This window comes from Panulirus ornatus, chromosome 62 (assembly GCF_036320965.1).
Source record: "Panulirus ornatus isolate Po-2019 chromosome 62, ASM3632096v1, whole genome shotgun sequence".
NCBI lineage: Eukaryota > Metazoa > Arthropoda > Malacostraca > Decapoda > Palinuridae > Panulirus > Panulirus ornatus.
In genome coordinates, this window is record NC_092285.1 from 15603440 (window position 1) to 15622650 (window position 19211).

A 19211-nucleotide genomic window follows, 5' to 3' on the forward strand; every position below is an offset into this window, starting at 1 on the left:
GCATATACATGTTCATACCAACAAACTTATGTATACATATACATATCATCATATACACATACACAGACATATACATATATATACATATACATATGCTTGCCTTCATCCATTTCCGGTGCTACCCCACCCGACAGCAAACTGCATTGTTACCCCCTGCTTCAGCAAGGTAGCGCCAGGAAAGCAGACAAAAATGGTCACATTCGTTCACACTCAGTCTCTATCTCTCATGTGTAATGCACCGAAACCACAGCTCCCTGTCCACATCCAGGCCCCATAGACCTTTCCATGGTTTACCCCAGACTTTTCAGATGCCTTGGTTCAGTCCATTGACAGCACATCGACCTTAGTATACCATATCCTCTCAATTCACTGTATTCCTTGCACGCCTCTCTCCTTCCTGTATGTTCAGGCCCCGATCGCTCAAGATCTTTTTCACTACATCCTTCCATCTCTGATTTAGCCTCCCGCTTCTCCTTGTTCCCTCCACCTCTGACACATATATCCTCTTTGTCAATCTTTCCTCACTCATTCTCTCCATATGTCCAAACCATTTCAACACACCCACTTCTGCTCTCTCTTCCACACTATTTTTATTTCCACACATCTCTCTTACCCTTTCATTACTTACTTGATCAAACCACCTCACACCAATATTGTCCTCAAACATTTCATTTCCAACACATCCATCCTCCCTCGTACAACCCTCTCTATAGCCTATGCCTCACAACCATATAATATTGTTGGAACTTCTCTTCCTTCAAACATACCCATTTTTGCTCTTTGAGATAACATTCTGTTGTTCCACACATTCTTCATTGCTCCCCCACCTTATGACTCACTTTCGCATCCATGTATTATTATTATTATTATTATTATTATTATTCTTTTTTTTATATTTTTTTATTTTGCTTTGTCGCTGTCTCCCGTGTTTGCGAGGTAGCGCAAGAAAACAGACGAAAGAAATGGCACAACCCACCCCCATACACAATGTACACACACACACGCCCACACATGCAAATATACATACCTATACATCTCAATATTTAATGTATGTATGACTCATGGTGAGGTGCCTGAGGATTGGCGGAATGCGTGCATAGTGCCATTGTACAAAGGCAAAGGGGATAAGAGTGAGTGCTCAAATTACAGAGGTATAAGTTTGTTGAGTATCCTGGTAAATTATATGGGAGGGTATTGATTGAGAGGGTGAAGGCATGTACAGAGCATCAGATTGGGGAAGAGCAGTGTGGTTTCAGAAGTGGTAGAGGATGTGTGGATCAGGTGTTTGCTTTGAAGAATGTATGTGAGAAATACTTAGAAAAGCAAATGGATTTGTATGTAGCATTTATGGATCTGGAGAAGGCATATGATAGAGTTGATAGAGATGCTCTGTGGAAGGTATTAAGAATATATGGTGTGGGAGGAAAGTTGTTAGAAGCAGTGAAAAGTTTTTATCGAGGATGTAAGGCATGTGTACGTGTAGGAAGAGAGGAAAGTGATTGGTTCTCAGTGAATGTAGGTTTGCGGCAGGGGTGTGTGATGTCTCCATGGTTGTTTAATTTGTTTATGGATGGGGTTGTTAGGGAGGTAAATGCAAGAGTTTTGGAAAGAGGGGCAAGTATGAAGTCTGTTGGGGATGAGAGAGCTTGGGAAGTGAGTCAGTTGTTGTTCGCTGATGATACAGCGCTGGTGGCTGATTCATGTGAGAAACTGCAGAAGCTGGTGACTGAGTTTGGTAAAGTGTGTGGAAGAAGAAAGTTAAGAGTAAATGTGAATAAGAGCAAGGTTATTAGGTACAGTAGGGTTAAGGGTCAAGTCAATTGGGAGGTGAGTTTGAATGGAGAAAAACTGGAAGAAGTGAAGTGTTTTAGATATCTGGGAGTGGATCTGCGGCGGATGGAACCATGGAAGCGGAAGTGGATCATAGGGTGGGGGAGGGGGCGAAAATTCTGGGAGCCTTGAAGAATGTGTGGAAGTCGAGAACATTATCTCGGAAAGCAAAAATGGGTATGTTTGAAGGAATAGTGGTTCCAACAATGTTGTATGGTTGCGAGGCGTGGGCTATGGATAGAGTTGTGCGCAGGAGGATGGATGTGCTGGAAATGAGATGTTTGAGGACAATGTGTGGTGTGAGGTGGTTTGATCGAGTGAGTAACGTAAGGGTAAGAGAGATGTGTGGAAATAAAAAAAGCGTGGTTGAGAGAGCAGAAGAGGGTGTTTTGAAGTGGTTTGGGCACATGGAGAGAATGAGTGAGGAAAGATTGACCAAGAGGATATATGTGTCAGAGGTGGAGGGAACGAGGAGAAGAGGGAGACCAAATTGGAGGTGGAAAGATGGAGTGAAAAAGATTTTGTGTGATCGGGGCCTGAATATGCAGGAGGGTGAAAGGAGGGCAAGGAATAGAGTGAATTGGAGCGATGTGGTATACCGGGGTTGACGTGCTGTCAGTGGATTGAATCAAGGCATGTGAAGCGTCTGGGGTAAACCATGGAAAGCTGTGTAGGTATGTATATTTGCGTGTGTGGATGTATGTATATACATGTGTATGGGGGGGGGTTGGGCCATTTCTTTCGTCTGTTTCCTTGCGCTACCTTGCAAATGCGGGAGACAGCGACAAAGTATAATAAAATAAAAAATAATACATCTCAATGTACACATATATATACACACACAGACACATACATATATACCCATGCACACAATTCACACTGCTTGCGCCTATTCATTCCCATCGCCACCTCGCCACACATGGAATACCATCCCCCTCCCCCCTCATGTGTGCGAGGTAGCACTAGGAAAAGACAACAAAGGCCCCATTCGTTCACACTCAGTCTCCAGCTGTCACGCAATAATGCCTGAAACCACAGCTCCCTTTCCACATCCAGGCCCCACACAACTTTCCATGGTTTACCCTAGACGCTTCACATGCCCTGATTCAATCCACTGACAGCATGTCAACCCTGGTATACCACATCGATCCAATTCACTCTATTCCTTGCCCGCCTTTCACCCTCCTACATGTTCAGGCCCCGATCACTCAAAATCTTTTCCACTCCATCTTTCCACCTCCAATTTGGTCTCCCACTTCTCCTCGTTCCCTCCACCTCCGACACATATATCCTCTTGGTCAATCTTTCCTCACTCATTCTCTCCATGTGCCCAAACCATTTCAAAACACCCTCTTCTGCTCTCTCAACCACGCTCTTTTTATTTCCACACATCTCTCTTACCCTTACATTACTTACTCGATCAAACCACCACACACCACACATTGTCCTCAAACATCTCATTTCCAGCACATCCACCCTCCTGCGCACAACTCTATCCATAGCCCACGCCTCGCAACCATACAACATTGTTGGAACCACTATTCTTTCAAACATAGCCATTTTTGCTTTCCGAGATAATGTTCTCGGCTTGCACACATTCTTCAAGGCTCCCAGGATTTTTGCCCCCTCCCCCACCCTATAATCCACTTCCGCTTCCATGAATCCATCCGCTGCCAGATCCACTCTCAGATATCTAAAACACTTTACTTCCTCCAGTTTTTCTCCATTCAAACTTACCTCCCAATTGACTTGACCATCAACCCTACTGTCCCTAATAACCTTGCTCTTATTCACATTTACTCTTAAGTTTCTTCTTTCACACACTTTACCAAACTCAGTCACCAGCTTCTGCAGTTTCTCACACGAATCAGCCAGCAGCGCTGTATCATCAGCGAACAACAACTGACTCACTTCCCAAGCTCTCTCATCCACAACAGACTGCATACTTGCCCATCTTTCCAAAACTCTTGCATTCACCTCCCTAACAACCTCATCCATAAACAAATTAAACAACCATGGAGACATATCACACACCCCTTCCGCAAACCTACATTCACTGAGAACCAATCACTTTCCTCTCTTCCTACACGTACACATGCCTTACATCCTCGATAAAAACTTTTCACTGCTTCTAAAAACTTGCCTCCCACACCATATATTCTTTATACCTTCCACAGAGCATCTCTATCAACTCTATCATATGCCATCTCCAGATCCATAAATGTTACATACAAATCCCTTTGCTTTTCTAAGTATTTCTCACATACATTCTTCAGAGCAAACACCTGATCCACACATCCTCTACCACTTCTGAAACCACACTGCTCTTCCCCAATCTGATGCTCTGTACATGCCTTCACCCTCTCAGTCAATACCCTCCCATATAATTTCCCAGGAATACTCAACAAACTTATACCTCTGTAATTTGAGCACTCACTTTTATCCCCTTTGCCTTTGTACAATGGCACTATGCAAGCATTCCACCAATCCTCAGGCACCTCACCATGAGTCATACATACCTTAAATAACCTTCCCAACCAGTCAACAATACAGTCACCCCCCTTTTTAATAAATTCCACTGCAATACCATCCAAACCTGCTGCCTTGCCGGCTTTCATCTTCAGCAAAGCTTTTACTACCTCTTCTCTGTTTACCAAATCATTTTCCCTAACCCTTTCACTTTGCACATCACCTCAACCAAAACACCCTATATCTGCCACTCTATCATCAAACACATTCAACAAACCTTCAAAATACTCACTCCATCTCCTTCTCACATCACCACTTCTTGTTATCACCTCCCCATTAGCCCCCTTCACTGAAGTTCCCATTTGTTCCCTTGTCGTACGCACTTCATTTACCTCCTTCCAAAACATCTTTTTATTCGACCATACACGCACATATGCATATACATATCAACATATACACATATACATGCACAGACATATATACACATGTACCTATTCATGCTTGCCATTATCCATTCCTGTTGTTACCCCACCCCACAGGACACAGCATTGCTACCCACAGCTTCAGTGAGGTACGCCAGAAGATCAGACAAAAAAGGTCACATTTGTTCATGCTCAGTCTCTAGCTGTCATGTGTAATGTACTGAAACAGACCTTTCCATGGTTTACCCCAGATGTTTCACATGCTCTGATTCAGTCCAATGACAGCACGCTGACCCTGGTATACCACATTGTTCCAATTCACTCTATTCCTTTCTGCCTCTCACGCTGCCTCTCACCCTCCTGTATGTTTAGGCCCCGATAACTCAAAATCTTTTTCACTCCATCCTTCCTCCTCCAATTTGGTCTCCCACTTCTCCATTCAAACTTGCATCCCAATTGACTTGTTCCTAGCCTGAGCCAGGTACCCATTTTATCGACCAACCCCTAAGGGTGGATGAAGAGCTGGGTTGACTGGGGTCCGACTGCCACAACCAGGATTCGAACATATGTGCTTGATCCTGGGTGACCCATAAATGCATCACAGTCAGGCACGCTGACTGCTTCACCATGGAAGTTGATTGTATCATCATTGTTAACTATGTACTTCTTGCCAACAGTTACTCTTCCTTCTGTGTATTGTCTGAATGGGCCATCCTCCATTATTTCTTGAAACTCATTGTTGTCTTTTATTTAGAATGCCAATCCTTCAGGCCAATTTTTATTTAGAGAGTCAGTTGTCCTGCTTATTTGACTTTTATCATCCTTACTATCTTGTGTGTGTGTGTCCCCCAGGCACAACAGATGAGATCTTATCTTGTTAGTAAGCTTTATTTCCATGACTCCAGCAACATCAGATGGACTTACCTCTATATGATCCATGAATCTCATTTTTTTTTCCAATTAGTACTAATTCATGAACATTTGTACAGTAAACCCTCATTTTAACGTACCCGATATAACAGATTTTTTATTTAATGGACCCATGAGTTAAGGGGAGTACCCACCAGCAGTGGCTCCTCCCCCAGTTGTGATGACACCCAGCCTTAGGAGGTGGCAACCTCACCATGTGAGACACTGTGCCACACACTTGCAAGATTAAGTTTGTGGTGACTTCTGTGAAGAGTGAACACACTAATTTATGTAATTTTTTTTCTGCTTGCATGTAAAGGAAGTGTATTGTTGCTGAGCAGTGATTTGGCTGCCTTTACCGCTGCTTCGGTGCATCCATTGGAGTGGGGGAAGTGGGATGAGGAAATGTGGGCCATGATTCATCATATTTTATAGAAAACTTCCATTCCCTTGCCGTCTATATTGGTTCCCCTGTCTGAGGTGATTTCCCTGGGTGTACCTCATCTGTTGAAGGTGAGCAGCCTTGCAGTAACATGGGCTTTTCCTGCATAGATTTGAATCCTACTCATTGCTCCATGTGAGAGGTGCAATGAAAGCAGGTAGTCCGTCTTCACTAGTATAAAGAAGTATCCTCGTACAGGAGAAGGTTGGCATCACCTCTGTCTGAGCCTGACTTCTTCCTCCAACTGCCCAGCGAGTGTTCCCATACTGCTAGATGCCTGCCACCCAACTATTGTACCTCACACTGTACCCTACAATGATAGAGGACTTAAAAGAAAGTGTGTGTACTTGAATGTGACACAGAAGTAGGTTACATTAGATTTAACAGACTTTTGGCATTAACTGACACCCCCTCTCCCCTATTAGTCTGTTAAATTGAGGTTTTACCGTATTGCCTATGTGGCTTCACCTCCACTATCAAGCCTGATCTGTCCCACACCTTTGAAGCAACGTTCTGAATGCAGACAAGGGTGCCCACGGACAATTGGGGAGCATAGTGGCATCACCTGCTGGGCTGCCCTGCATGTTAGCTTGACTCTGCTATGGCCTGCTCCCTGTTTTGCAGAGCTGTTCTCCATCGCCAGTTTATCAGATGATGTTGCTAGTGTGCCAGGGCACCATCTTGCAACTGTCTTCCTGCTGCCAGCTGTGGAGGTGACTTATCCCCCTCTTTTAGGGTGAGTTTTGAGATGTTGGAGCATATCCTAAGTTGCATTGCTGTTGTGTAGGCTACCTCCAACACCCTTGTTGCCCCTCAGCACCTGTTTGGCTGCCTTTACTGCTGCTTCAGTGTGTCCATTGGACTTGGGGCAGTGGGCTGAGGAGATGTTGTAGACAGCTTCCATCTCCTTGCTGTCTAGATTGGTTCTCCCATCCAAGGCAATTTCCTTGGGTACACCCCATCTCCTGAAGGAGGTGAGCAGTCTTGCAATAACTTGGGATTTTCCTGCATGGGTTCAAATCCTACTCACTGCTCCATTTAAGAAGTGCAATGAAAGCAGGTTGTCCATCCTCACTTTATGTTAAAAAAAAGTTTCCTTTCACAGGAGAGGGGTGGCATCACCTTTATCTCAGTCTGACTCCAGCCTCTGACTGCCAAGTGAGCGTTCCCACGCAGCCGGATGCCCACTGTCTTGCCACACACTAAACCAATGGTCATAGAGGAGTTAAAAGAAAGCCTGTGAATTTAGATGTGGCACAGAAATAGGTTGCGTTAGATTTAATGGACTCTCAGCATTAACAGACACCTCTTCCCCCCTAATAGTCCGTTAAATTGAGGGTTTACTCTATACATAACTTTTGGTGTGGCATTACCATCTCCTAACACTTCTGTCCTCACTTTGGTGCTGGTGGGGCTGCTCTATCCCCTTGCCTCTTTTGACATCTCCAGTTTTTTGCCTTTTGACAGTTTTTGCTCTTACCCTCATCCTTTGACTAATCTCATTTGGTGAATATCCCACTGAATTCCAATTTGCACTATTATCCTATCAGGACAGACTACAGAAGCAAGTAAGGAAGATTTTGATATTTGAAAAACTTTTCTAAGAATGTGCCTTGTGAGCATTTTTTCCTAGTCTTTTTGCTGTTTTCATTCATCCTCTCCTTATTTAGAAAAATAAAGATTTGTGGATGAATTGTGACTGAGTTAAGGTTGATGCTCATAACCTTTAAATAAGTGAACTTTAAGTGGCCAGGAGCCTGTAGATTGATAATTTCATGTCTTTGGTGGTCTCTGATTAGCTGAGGTCTGGCACAAAATAAGGGAGCAGTTGCTGTCTAGCTGAGAAGATGGCAGTAGGTGTGGAAAGCCAGTGTTCTCTGTCAGACAGACAGAGGGTCTTAACCACAATACCCCTTTAGAATATATCTCATGGCCATTGGACATTGGCCCAGAAAGAAATAGTTTTTTGTATTTCAAAACCAAACCATCTTTCCATGGTGACATCTCATGAGCAGTTTTTTGGTCTCCCTACCCTGCTCTACCATTCCTTCTCTCTTTTTGGTAAACCTTTTCTCTTTACCATTGGTGTCTGCTTTTGGTTTGATGTACATAAGATGCAAATCTAAGCTGCTAAGCTGACCAGTTCTCTGGAATGGGTGAGTTGGTGGCATCTCTGTAGTGGACTATGATTGGTAGAAGGTAGACCTTAGATAAGCAAGCTGCTGTTACCACAGGTATGTTATAAGTATTAGGTAAGAAATTCATGTGCTGTCCCACCAGTAAGACAGGGCAATGGAAGTGGCTCTCATTGCTTGCGGGACTCTGTCTTGAGCAGAAAAGAATTTTCATATTTCAAAACATACATTTTGTAAGAAGTATACCAGGAGTTAACTCTATAAATGGGAACTTCAGTGTAGGGCGCAAATGGGGAGGTGATAACAAGTAGTGGTGATGTGAGAAGGAGATGGAGTGAGTATTTTGAAGGTTTGTTGAATGTGTTTGATGATAGAGTGGCAGATATAGGGAGTTTTGGTCGAGGTGGTGTGCAAAGTGAGAGGGTTAGGGAAAATGATTTGGTAAACAGAGAAGAGGTAGTAAAAGCTTTGCAGAAGATGAAAGCCGGCAAGGCAGCAGGTTTGGATGGTATTGCAGTGGAATTTATTAAAAAAGGGGGTGACTGTATTGTTGACTGGTTGGTAAGGTTATTTAATGTATGTATGACTCATGGTGAGGTGCCTGAGGATTGGCGGAATGCGTGCATAGTGCCATTGTACAAAGGCAAAGGGGATAAGAGTGAGTGCTCAAATTACAGAGGTATAAGTTTGTTTAGTATTCCTGGTAAATTATATGGGAGGGTATTGATTGAGAGGGTGAAGGCATGTACAGAGCATCAGATTGGGGAAGAGCAGTGTGGTTTCAGAAGTGGTAGAGGATGTGTGGATCAGGTGTTTGCTTTGAAGAATGTATGTGAGAAATACTTAGAAAAGCAAATGGATTTGTATGTAGCATTTATGGATCTGGAGAAGGCATATGATAGAGTTGATAGAGATGCTCTGTGGAAGGTATTAAGAATATATGGTGTGGGAGGCAAGTTGTTAGAAGCAGTGAAAAGTTTTTATCGAGGATGTAAGGCATGTGTACGTGTAGGAAGAGAGGAAAGTGGTTGGTTCTCAGTGAGTGTAGGTTTGCGGCAGGGGTGTTTGATGTCTCCATGGTTGTTTAATTTGTTTATGAATGGGGTTGTTAGGGAGGTGAATGCAAGAGTTTTGGAAAGAGGGGCAAGTATGAAGTCTGTTGGGGATGAGAGAGCTTGGGAAGTGAGTCAGTTGTTGTTCGCTGATGATACAGCGCTGGTGGCTGATTCATGTGAGAAACTGCAGAAGCTGTTGACTGAGTTTGGTAAAGTGTGTGAAAGAAGAAAGTTAAGAGTAAATGTGAATAAGAGCAAGGTTATTAGGTACAGTAGGGTTGAGGGTCAAGTCAATTGGGAGGTGAGTTTGAATGGAGAAAAACTGGAAGAAGTAAAGTGTTTTAGATATCTGGGAGTGGATCTGGCAGCGGATGGAACCATGGAAGCGGAAGTGGATCATAGGATGGGGGAGGGGGCGAAAATTCTGGGAGCCTTGAAGAATGAGTGGAAGTCGAGAACATTATCTCGGAAAGCAAAAATGGGTATGTTTGAAGGAATAGTGGTTCCAACAATGTTGTATGGTTGTGAGGCGTGGGCTATGGATAGAGTGGTGCGCAGGAGGATGGATGTGCTGGAAATGAGATGTTTGAGGACAATGTGTGGTGTGAGGTGGTTTGATCGAGTAAGTAACGTAAGGGTAAGAGAGATGTGTGGAAATAAAAAGAGCGTGGTTGAGAGAGCAGAAGAGGGTGTTTTGAAATGGTTTTGGCACATGGAGAGAATGAGTGAGGAAAGATTGACCAAGAGGATATATGTGTCGGAGGTGGAGGGAATGAGGAGAAGAGGGAGACCAAATTGGAGGTGGAAAGATGGAGTGAAAAAGATTTTGTGTGATCGGGGCCTGAACATGCAGGAGGGTGAAAGGAGGGCAAGGAATAGAGTGAATTGGAGCGATGTGGTATACCGGGGTTGACGTGCTGTCAGTGGATTGAATCAGGGCATGTTAAGCGTCTGGGGTAAACCATGGAAAGCTGTGTAGGTATGTATATTTGCGTGTGTGGACGTATGTATATACATGTGTATGGGGGTGGGTTGGGCCATTTCTTTCGTCTGTTTCCTTGCGCTACCTCGCAAACGTGGGAGACAGCGGCAAAAAAAAAAAAAAAAAAACTATAAATGAAGATTGACTAAATTCCTTTTTGCTTTCAATTTATGCTTTGTCAGAATCTCTGTTGCACTTGATCTTACATGATATGGCATAGTGAGTGCTGATATTAGTCTGATGAAATCTCATTAAAATTTTTTTTTATTCCAGACAATGAGAAACTTCCCCCAATGCTGTTGGACCTGCTAGATGAGTCAAATATAGAAATATACCACTCAGGCTGTGTAATAGCTGAAGTGCGGGATTATAGGAGAACACTTGATTCGTCATATGACACAAGATACCTTCTTTTACAACCAACAAGTCAGGTATGTTCATATTTCCCATTGGATAAACAAAACCACATTTTGTTGCCACTTTTGGAAAGAAATGTTGCAAAGAATTTGATGCTGAGCATGTTGAGGTGGGCTTACATCGGGAGGATCTTTGTTTTACTGTGAAGGCATTGTGTGTTTGTGGTTGTACTCTTACAGATGGTGACAAAAAAGCATTTCTTTAAATTTGCTAAAATTGAGGGCACAGTGAATGTTTAGAGAAGCCTCAGTTATTGGGTTATTTTCTACTTTCTTTTTGTCTTTATACCTTATGAGATTAAATGTATTTTAAAGCTTTACAGTTTTATATAACTTTCAACAGTCAGTAGCAGCAGATATTGCGTCGATGACACGTGACCGTGAATGGACTCCAGAAGAACGACTTCATCTGGAAGCTGAGATAATTAAGCGAACAGCCCCTCCCCTCAATCTTTCTCCATCTCCAATGGTAGCTATCATCAACAATAAATTACACCAGCAGAAGTATAAATTCTCAACTGTTCCCATAAGGAGAGCTGCAAGAAGATTTAGTCAGGTAAGTCTTACACAAGTACAGACTTGGATGAGAGGGACTGCTATACCATTGCTGCTTCATGCTATCTTCACACACACACAAACACATTTTTTTTTTTTTTAAGCTGAGATTGCATAGGTAACTGAATGCTTTGATGATGTCTGTCCCATTGAATGTTGTGATTTACAGAGGACAGCATGCTTTCACTGGGATGAACCAGGGCATATGAAGCAGTTGGGGGAAACCACAGAGAGATCAGTGGAGCCTGGTTGTGGTTTGGGGCTTCACTTTGGACATATGGAGAGAAAGAGGGGTTGACAAAAAGGATGTATATCTCAGGAGATGAGGAGAGAAGGATAAGGGGGAGACTAAATTGGAGATGGAAGGATGAAGTGAAAAAGATTTTGAGTGTTTGAGGCGAACATTGTAGGAGGTTGAAAGGTGTGCACAGGATGGAGTGAATTAGAGTGATGTGTTATGCAAGAGGTGACTTGTGCTATCAGTTGACTGATCCAGGCCATATGAAGCAGGAAGGGTAAACCATGGAAAGGTATGTAGGGCTTAGTAGTGGATATGGGTCTTTGGTTTCGTTACATTACACATGACGTCAGGAACCACTCACCCTTCTCTCTTCCTACTCATACACACACCTCGCACTCGATACAAACTTCTTACTGCCACTAGTAGCTTTCATTCCACTCCATATATTCATAGGATGTTCCATAAGGCTTCTTTATCAATCCTGTTGAATGCTTTCTCTGTATCAATAAATGCCACATATGAGTCCTTCTGTATCTCTAGTAATTTCTCTTACACAGTCTTCAAAGCAAATACCTGATCCACATATCTTGTACTGCACCTGAAATCACATTGTTCCTTGTCATTCTGATGTCCTGTACATGCCTTCACCTTCTCAATCACTGCTCTCCCATACACCTTAACAGGTATAGATTTATGTATGTACTATTCTATTCTATTTTGCTTTGTCGCTGTCTCTCGCTTTTGCGAGGTAGCGCAAGGAAACAGACGAAAGAAATGGCCCAACCCACCCCCATACACATGTATATACATACACGTCCACACACACAAATATACATACCTGTACATATCAATGTACACATATATATACACACACAGACATATACATATAAACACATGTACATAATTCATACTGTCTGTCTTTATTTATTCCCATCGCCACCTTGCCACACATGGAATAACATCCCCCTCCCCCCCTCATGTGTGCGAGGTAGCGCCAGGAAAAGACAACAAAGGCCCCATTCATTCACACTCAGTCTCTAGCTGTCATGCAATAATGCCCGAAACCACAGCTCCCTTTCCACATCCAGGCCCCACAGAACTTTTCATGGTTTACCCCAGACGCTTCGCATGCCCTGATTCAATCCACTGACAGCACGTCAACCCCGGTATACCACATCGATCCAATTCACTCTATTCCTTGCCCTCCTTTCACCCTCCTGCATGTTCAGGCCCCGATCACACAAAATCTTTTTCACTCCATCTTTCCACCTCCAATTTGGTCTCCCTCTTCTCCTTGCTCCCTCCACCTCCGACACATATATCCTCTTGGTCAATCTTTCCTCACTCATCCTCTCCATGTGACCAAACCATTTCAAGACACCCTCTTCTGCTCTCTCAACCACACTCTTTTTATTACCACACATATCTCTTGCCCTATTATTACTTACTCGATCAAACCATCTCACACCACATATTGTCCTCAAACATCTCATTTCCAGCACATCCATCCTCCTCCACACAACTCTATCCATAGCCCACACCTCACAACCATATAACATTGTTGGAACCACTATTCCTTCAAACATACCCATTTTTGCTTTCCGAGATAATGTTCTCGACTTCCACACATTCTTCAACATTCCCAGAACTTTTGCCCCCTTCCCCCACCCTATGATTCCCTTCCGCTTCTGTGGTTCCATCTGCTGCCAAATCCTCTCCCAGATATCTAAAACACTTCACTTCCTCCAGTTTTTCTCCATTCAAACTTACCTCCCAATTAACTTGTCCCTCAACCCTACGGTACCTAATAATGTGGCTCTTATTCACATTTACTCTCGGCTTTCTTCTTTCCCACACTTTACCAAACTCAGTCACTAGCTTCTGCAGTTTCTCACACGAATCAGCCACCAGCGCTGTATCATCAGTGAACAACAACTGACTCACTTCCCAAGCTCTCTCATCCACAACAGACTGCATACTTGTCCTTCTTTCCAAAACTCTTGCATTCACCTCCCTAACAACCCCATCCATAAACAAATTAAACAACCATGGAGACATATTACACACCCCTGCCGCAAACCTACATTCACTGAGAACCAATTACTTTCCTCTCTTCCTACACGTACACATGCCTTACATCCTTGATAAAAACTTTTCACTGCTTTTAACAACTTGCATTCCACACCATATATTCTTAATACCTTCCACAGAGAATCTCTATCAACTCTATCATATGCCTTCTCCAGATCCATAAATGCAAATACAAATCCATTTGCTTTTCTAAGTATTTCTCACATACATTCTTCAATGTTTATGGATGGGGTTGTTAGGGAGGTAAATGCAAGAGTTTTGGAAAGAGGGGCAAGTATGAAGTCTGTTGGGGATGAGAGAGCTTGGGAAGTGAGTCAGTTGTTGTTCGCTGATGATACAGCGCTGGTGGCTGATTCATGTGAGAAACTGCAGAAGCTGGTGACTGAGTTTGGAAAAGTGTGTGGAAGAAGAAAGTTAAGAGTAAATGTGAATAAGAGCAAGGTTATTAGGTACAGTAGGGTTGAGGGTCAAGTCAATTGGGAGGTGAGTTTGAATGGAGAAAAACTGGAGGAAGTGAAGTGTTTTAGATATCTGGGAGTGGATCTGGCAGCGGATGGAACCATGGAAGCGGAAGTGGATCATAGGGTGGGGGAGGGGGCGAAAATCCTGGGGGCCTTGAAGAATGTGTGGAAGTCGAGAACATTATCTCGGAAAGCAAAAATGGGTATGTTTGAAGGAATAGTGGTTCCAACAATGTTGTATGGTTGCGAGGCGTGGGCTGTGGATAGAGTTGTGCGCAGGAGGATGGATGTGCTGGAAATGAGATGTTTGAGGACAATGTGTGGTGTGAGGTGGTTTGATCGAGTGAGTAACGTAAGGATAAGAGAGATGTGTGGAAATAAAAAGAGCGTGGTTGAGAGAGCAGAAGAGGGTGTTTTGAAGTGGTTTGGGCACATGGAGAGGATGAGTGAGGAAAGATTGACCAAGAGGATATATGTGTCGGAGGTGGAGGGAACAAGGAGAAGTGGGAGACCAAATTGGAGGTGGAAAGATGGAGTGAAAAAGATTTTGTGTGATCGGGGCCTGAACATGCAGGAGGGTGAAAGGGGAGGGCAAGGAATAGAGTGAATTGGAGCGATGTGGTATACCGGGGTTGACGTGCTGTCAGTGGATTGAAGCAGGGCATGTGAAGCGTCTGGGGTAAACCATGGAAAGCTGTGTAGGTATGTATATTTGCGTGTGTGGACGTATGTATATACATGTGTATGGGGGGGGGTTGGGCCATTTCTTTTGTCTGTTTCCTTGCGCTACCTCGCAAACGCGGGAGACAGCGACAAAGTATAATAAAATAAATAAATATTCTTCAAAGCAAACACCTGATCCACACATCCTCTACCACTTCTGAAACCACACTGCTCCTCCCCAATCTGATGCTCTGTACGTGCCTTCATCCTCACAATCAATACCCTCCCACATAATTTCCCAGGAATACTCAACAAACCTATACCTCTGTAATTTGAGCACTCACTTTTATCCCCTTTGCCTTTGTACAATGGCACTATGCAAGCATTCCGCCAATCCTCAGGCACCTCACCATGAGTCATATATACATTAAATAACCTTACCAACCAGTAAACAATACAGTCACCCCCTTTTTTAATAAATTCCACTGCGGTACCATCCAAACCCGCTGCCTTGCCGGCTTTCATCTTCTGCAAATCTTTTACTACCCCTTCTCTGTTTACCAAATCATTTTCCCTAACCCTCTCACTTTGCACACCACTTCGACCAAAACTCCCTATATCTTCTAATCTATCATCAAACACATTCAACAAACCTTCAAAATACTCACTCCATCTTCTTCTCACATTACCACTGCTTGTTATCACCTCCCCTTTATCCCTCTTCTTTGAAGTTCCCATTTGTTCCCTTGTCTTACGCACTTTATTTACCTCCTTCCAAAACATCTTTTTATTCTCCCTAAAATTTAGTGAAACTCTCTCACCGCAACTCTCATATGCCCTCTTACTCACCTCCTGCACCTTTCTCTTGACCTCCTACCTCTTTCTTTTATACATCTCCCAGTCATTTGCATTATTCCCTCTTTTCACATCTTGCTCCTTTCTCTTGACCCTTTGCTGCTTTCTTTTATACATCTCCCAGTCATTTGCACTAGTTCCCCTGCAAAACTCGTCCAAATGCCTCTCTTGTCTCTTTCACTAACAATCTTACTTCTTTATCCCACCACTCACTACCCTTTCTAATATGCCCACCTCCCACCTTTCTCATGCCACATGCATCTTTTGCACAAGCCATCACTGCTTCCCTAAATACATGCCATTCCTCCCCCTCTCCCCTTACATCATTTGCTCTCTCCATTTGCCATTCTGCTCTCAGTCTCTGCTGGTACTTCATCACACAAGTTTCCTTTCCAAGCTCACTCACTCTCACTACTCTCTTCTCCCCAACATTCTCTCCTCTTTTCTGAAAACTTCTACAAATCTTCACCTTTGCCTCCACAAGATAGTGATCAGACAACTCTCCAGTTGCCCGTCTCAGCACATTAACATCCAAAAGTCTCTCTTTCCCTTGCCTATCAATTAATACATAATCCAGTAATGCCCTCTGACATATATTCTGTTGGGTAGGAAGCCTACCTCGTAGCTATTTATTACTGCCTTTTCCTAGCGTATAGGGATGGTTTTTACGAACCTTAGATCTTCAGAATTTGTTTTTATTAAATGGATTAGATTAATTCATTCCATTTGAGTGTGAATGAAGTTGATTATAGTTGGTGAAAAGTGTAAAAACTTACATATTTATTGAAATTTAAATCTTTTTTATTATCCAAGTCAGAGTAGCTGCAAAAAATATGGAGATGGCTGGTAATTTGGAAAGAAGAATGGTTGTAAAATAGGATATTTGAACTTATGAAGGAATGATATGGAATTTTTTATTTTGTAACCATTTTTGTGATTAGAACCTATGGAAACTATTGTATGATTATTGACAACAGATTTTTCTCATTACCAACTTACTGTATACTTATATTATTACCAACTTACTTATATTTCAGTCTTGTTTTTGTATATCTCTAGATTGCACTGAATCGTCAGAAAGTTTTTGAAGAAGCTGCTGCTCCAAAGTGTTTAAGATTACATAATTTCTTGAATGGGAAGAAGGAAATGGATAAAAGAACTACAACCAAAAATTTAACAAAGCCAGTAAGCAAGAAGCTAACTTTTTTTGTGCAGTTGTGTTTAATATTCATTTAGCACTAATGGTGACAGTTGATTATTTGTACTTCATTAATGCATTACACCTGGTGGTTTACTTGTATTTATGTACTGTAGGACTTGCACTAAACCCCTATTCTAAAGGATATCAATTTATTGGAATTTGTCTTTAATGAGTTAAAGTTATATGCCAAATTGGCACATGAGTTTCTGAAATTTGAATTGGAGATGGTTGTGCTCAGAGCTTTCTTATTTGTATATATAGTTTTTGCCTTTGTTTTTCCCTCATGATTATATCTAGCAAGCAGCTAACACAAGTGTCACATCTTCTATTTGATCACCAGGCTCTAATCTCCATTGCACATGTTTAAAGCAGAGGTAGGGAAGAAGTTTAAGTCAGTGCATTAGATTTATTCATTTCAAATTTTTTTATAGTACAAAATATACATTCTCCATTTCTCACATTAGTTAGGTAGGACCAGGAACAAATGAAGAAATGATCTTATTTGCTCACATCCACTCGCTAAATGTCACAATCAGGCCCTCAAACCTTTTCTTTGTTTCCCACAACCACTTTATATGCCCTGATTCAGCCAGTTGACATCACATCATCCCTTTTAAACCACAATGCTCCACTTTGCTATATCTCTTGCACTCTTCGCACCCTCCTGCATGTTCAGAACTCGATCCTTTAAAGTGTCTTTTACTCCATTCTTCCACCTCCTCCATGGTTTCCCCCTTTTCCTTGTTCCCCCCACCACTGACATGTATACCCTTTTAGTCAACTTTTCCTTATTGATCATCTCCATGTGTCCAAACCATTTGAGTACACCCTCTTAAGGTCTCTGATACATAATCCTCTCACTTCCACTCCTCTATCTTAGCCTATTTTTTCTTATTCAATCAACTACACTACATACTGTCCACAAACATTTCATTTCTGACACATTCACCTTGTCCTTTACATTTTTATCAAATTATTTAGTGCTGACTTTACCTTGAAACATACCCATCTTTGGCCCCAAAAACGTTGGCCTCACTTTCCTTACATTCCACAGTTCACCCAAAACCTTTTTCCTGCTCCCACTAATGGCTCACTTTAGCTCCCATGTTTCTATTCAGTACCATATCCACTCCCAGGTATCTAAACTAAACCACTCTACTTCCATCCAAAGTTGTACTCCAAAAAACTCTTTTCACTGCTAAACCTATTGACCTTGCTGTAATCATATCTCCTCTCAACTTTCTCCTTTTACATACTCTTCAAATCTGAGACACTAGCTTCTGCAGTTTCTCACTTGAATCTCCTATCAGCACCATGTCATCAGCGAACAACAAATGACTCACATCTCCGGCTCTCATTCCACCCTTAGCAGACTATGGCTGTTCCTTTCTCTAAGAACATTCCATTTACCTCCTTCACAACCCCATCCATAAGCAGATTAAACACCCATGGTGATATTGCACACACATGCGTAAATCCACCATCACTAGGATCTCTTTACCTACTCACACACATGCCTTATTCTTTTGATAATAACTTCTCACCCCATTGAATAAGCTTGCCTACCACAACATATAATTGTAACTCCTTCCACAAATTATCTCTTACCTTTTGATCCATAAATACCATACAAATCCTTCTGTGTCTCTAAGTGTTTCTCACACACATTCCTCACAGCAAACATTGATCTGCACATCCTTTATCACTTACTAGGTACATTCATCAGACTAACACCTGTACAAAACATCTTTTTATCATCCTAAGATTTAATGATACTCTCTGACCCCAACTTTCATTTGCCCTCTTTTTCTACCCCTGCACCTTTCTCTTGACCTCCTGCTGCTTTCTTTTATACATCTCCCAGTCATTTGCACTACTTCCCTTTAAGTGTCTTCCAAACGCTGCTCTTTTCTCTTTCACTAACAACTTCTTCATTCCACCACTCACTACCCTTTCTAATCTGCCCACCTCCCACCTTTCTCATGTTACATGCATCTTTTGCACAAGCCATCACTGCCTCCCTAAATACATTCCATTTTTCATCCACTCCCCTCATGTCATTTGTTCTCACCTTTTGCCTTTCTACTCTCAGTCTCCCCTGGTACTTCTTCACACAAGTGTCCTTTCCAGGCTCACTTACTCTCACCACTCTCTTCTCCCCAACATACTTTCTTCTTTGAAAACTTCTACAAATCTTCACCTTCGCCTCCACAAGGCAGTGATCACACAATCCTCCAGCTGCCCCTCTCAGCACATTAACGTCCAAAAGTCTCTCTTTTACATGCCTATCAATTAACACGTAATCCAATAATGCCCTTTGACCATCGGTCCTACTGATCTAAGTATACTTATGTATATCTCCCTTTTTAAACTAGGTATTCCTAATCACCATCTTTTTTCAGCACACAAATGCACAAGCTCTTCACCATTTCCATTTACAACACTAAACACCCCATGCACACCAATTATACCCTCAACTGCCAC

At 42.5% G+C, this 19211-nt stretch overlaps 1 protein-coding gene across 3 annotated transcripts in view; it reads left to right on the forward strand.

The window, feature by feature from the left end:
• The window catches only part of Spt20 (transcription factor Spt20 homolog), a 150517-nt gene that overhangs the window by 16066 nt on the left and 115240 nt on the right, over positions 1 to 19211 (forward strand). For all 3 annotated transcript variants that reach the window (XR_011711970.1, XM_071656370.1, XM_071656369.1), the window contains exons 4-6: positions 10518 to 10675; positions 11004 to 11216; positions 16586 to 16711. Coding sequence is in view for 2 of the 3 variants with exons in the window: in XM_071656370.1 (XP_071512471.1) it covers positions 10518 to 10675; positions 11004 to 11216; positions 16586 to 16711 (497 nt within the window). In the remaining variant the exon portion in view is untranslated. The remainder of the gene's footprint in view (positions 1 to 10517; positions 10676 to 11003; positions 11217 to 16585; positions 16712 to 19211) is intronic.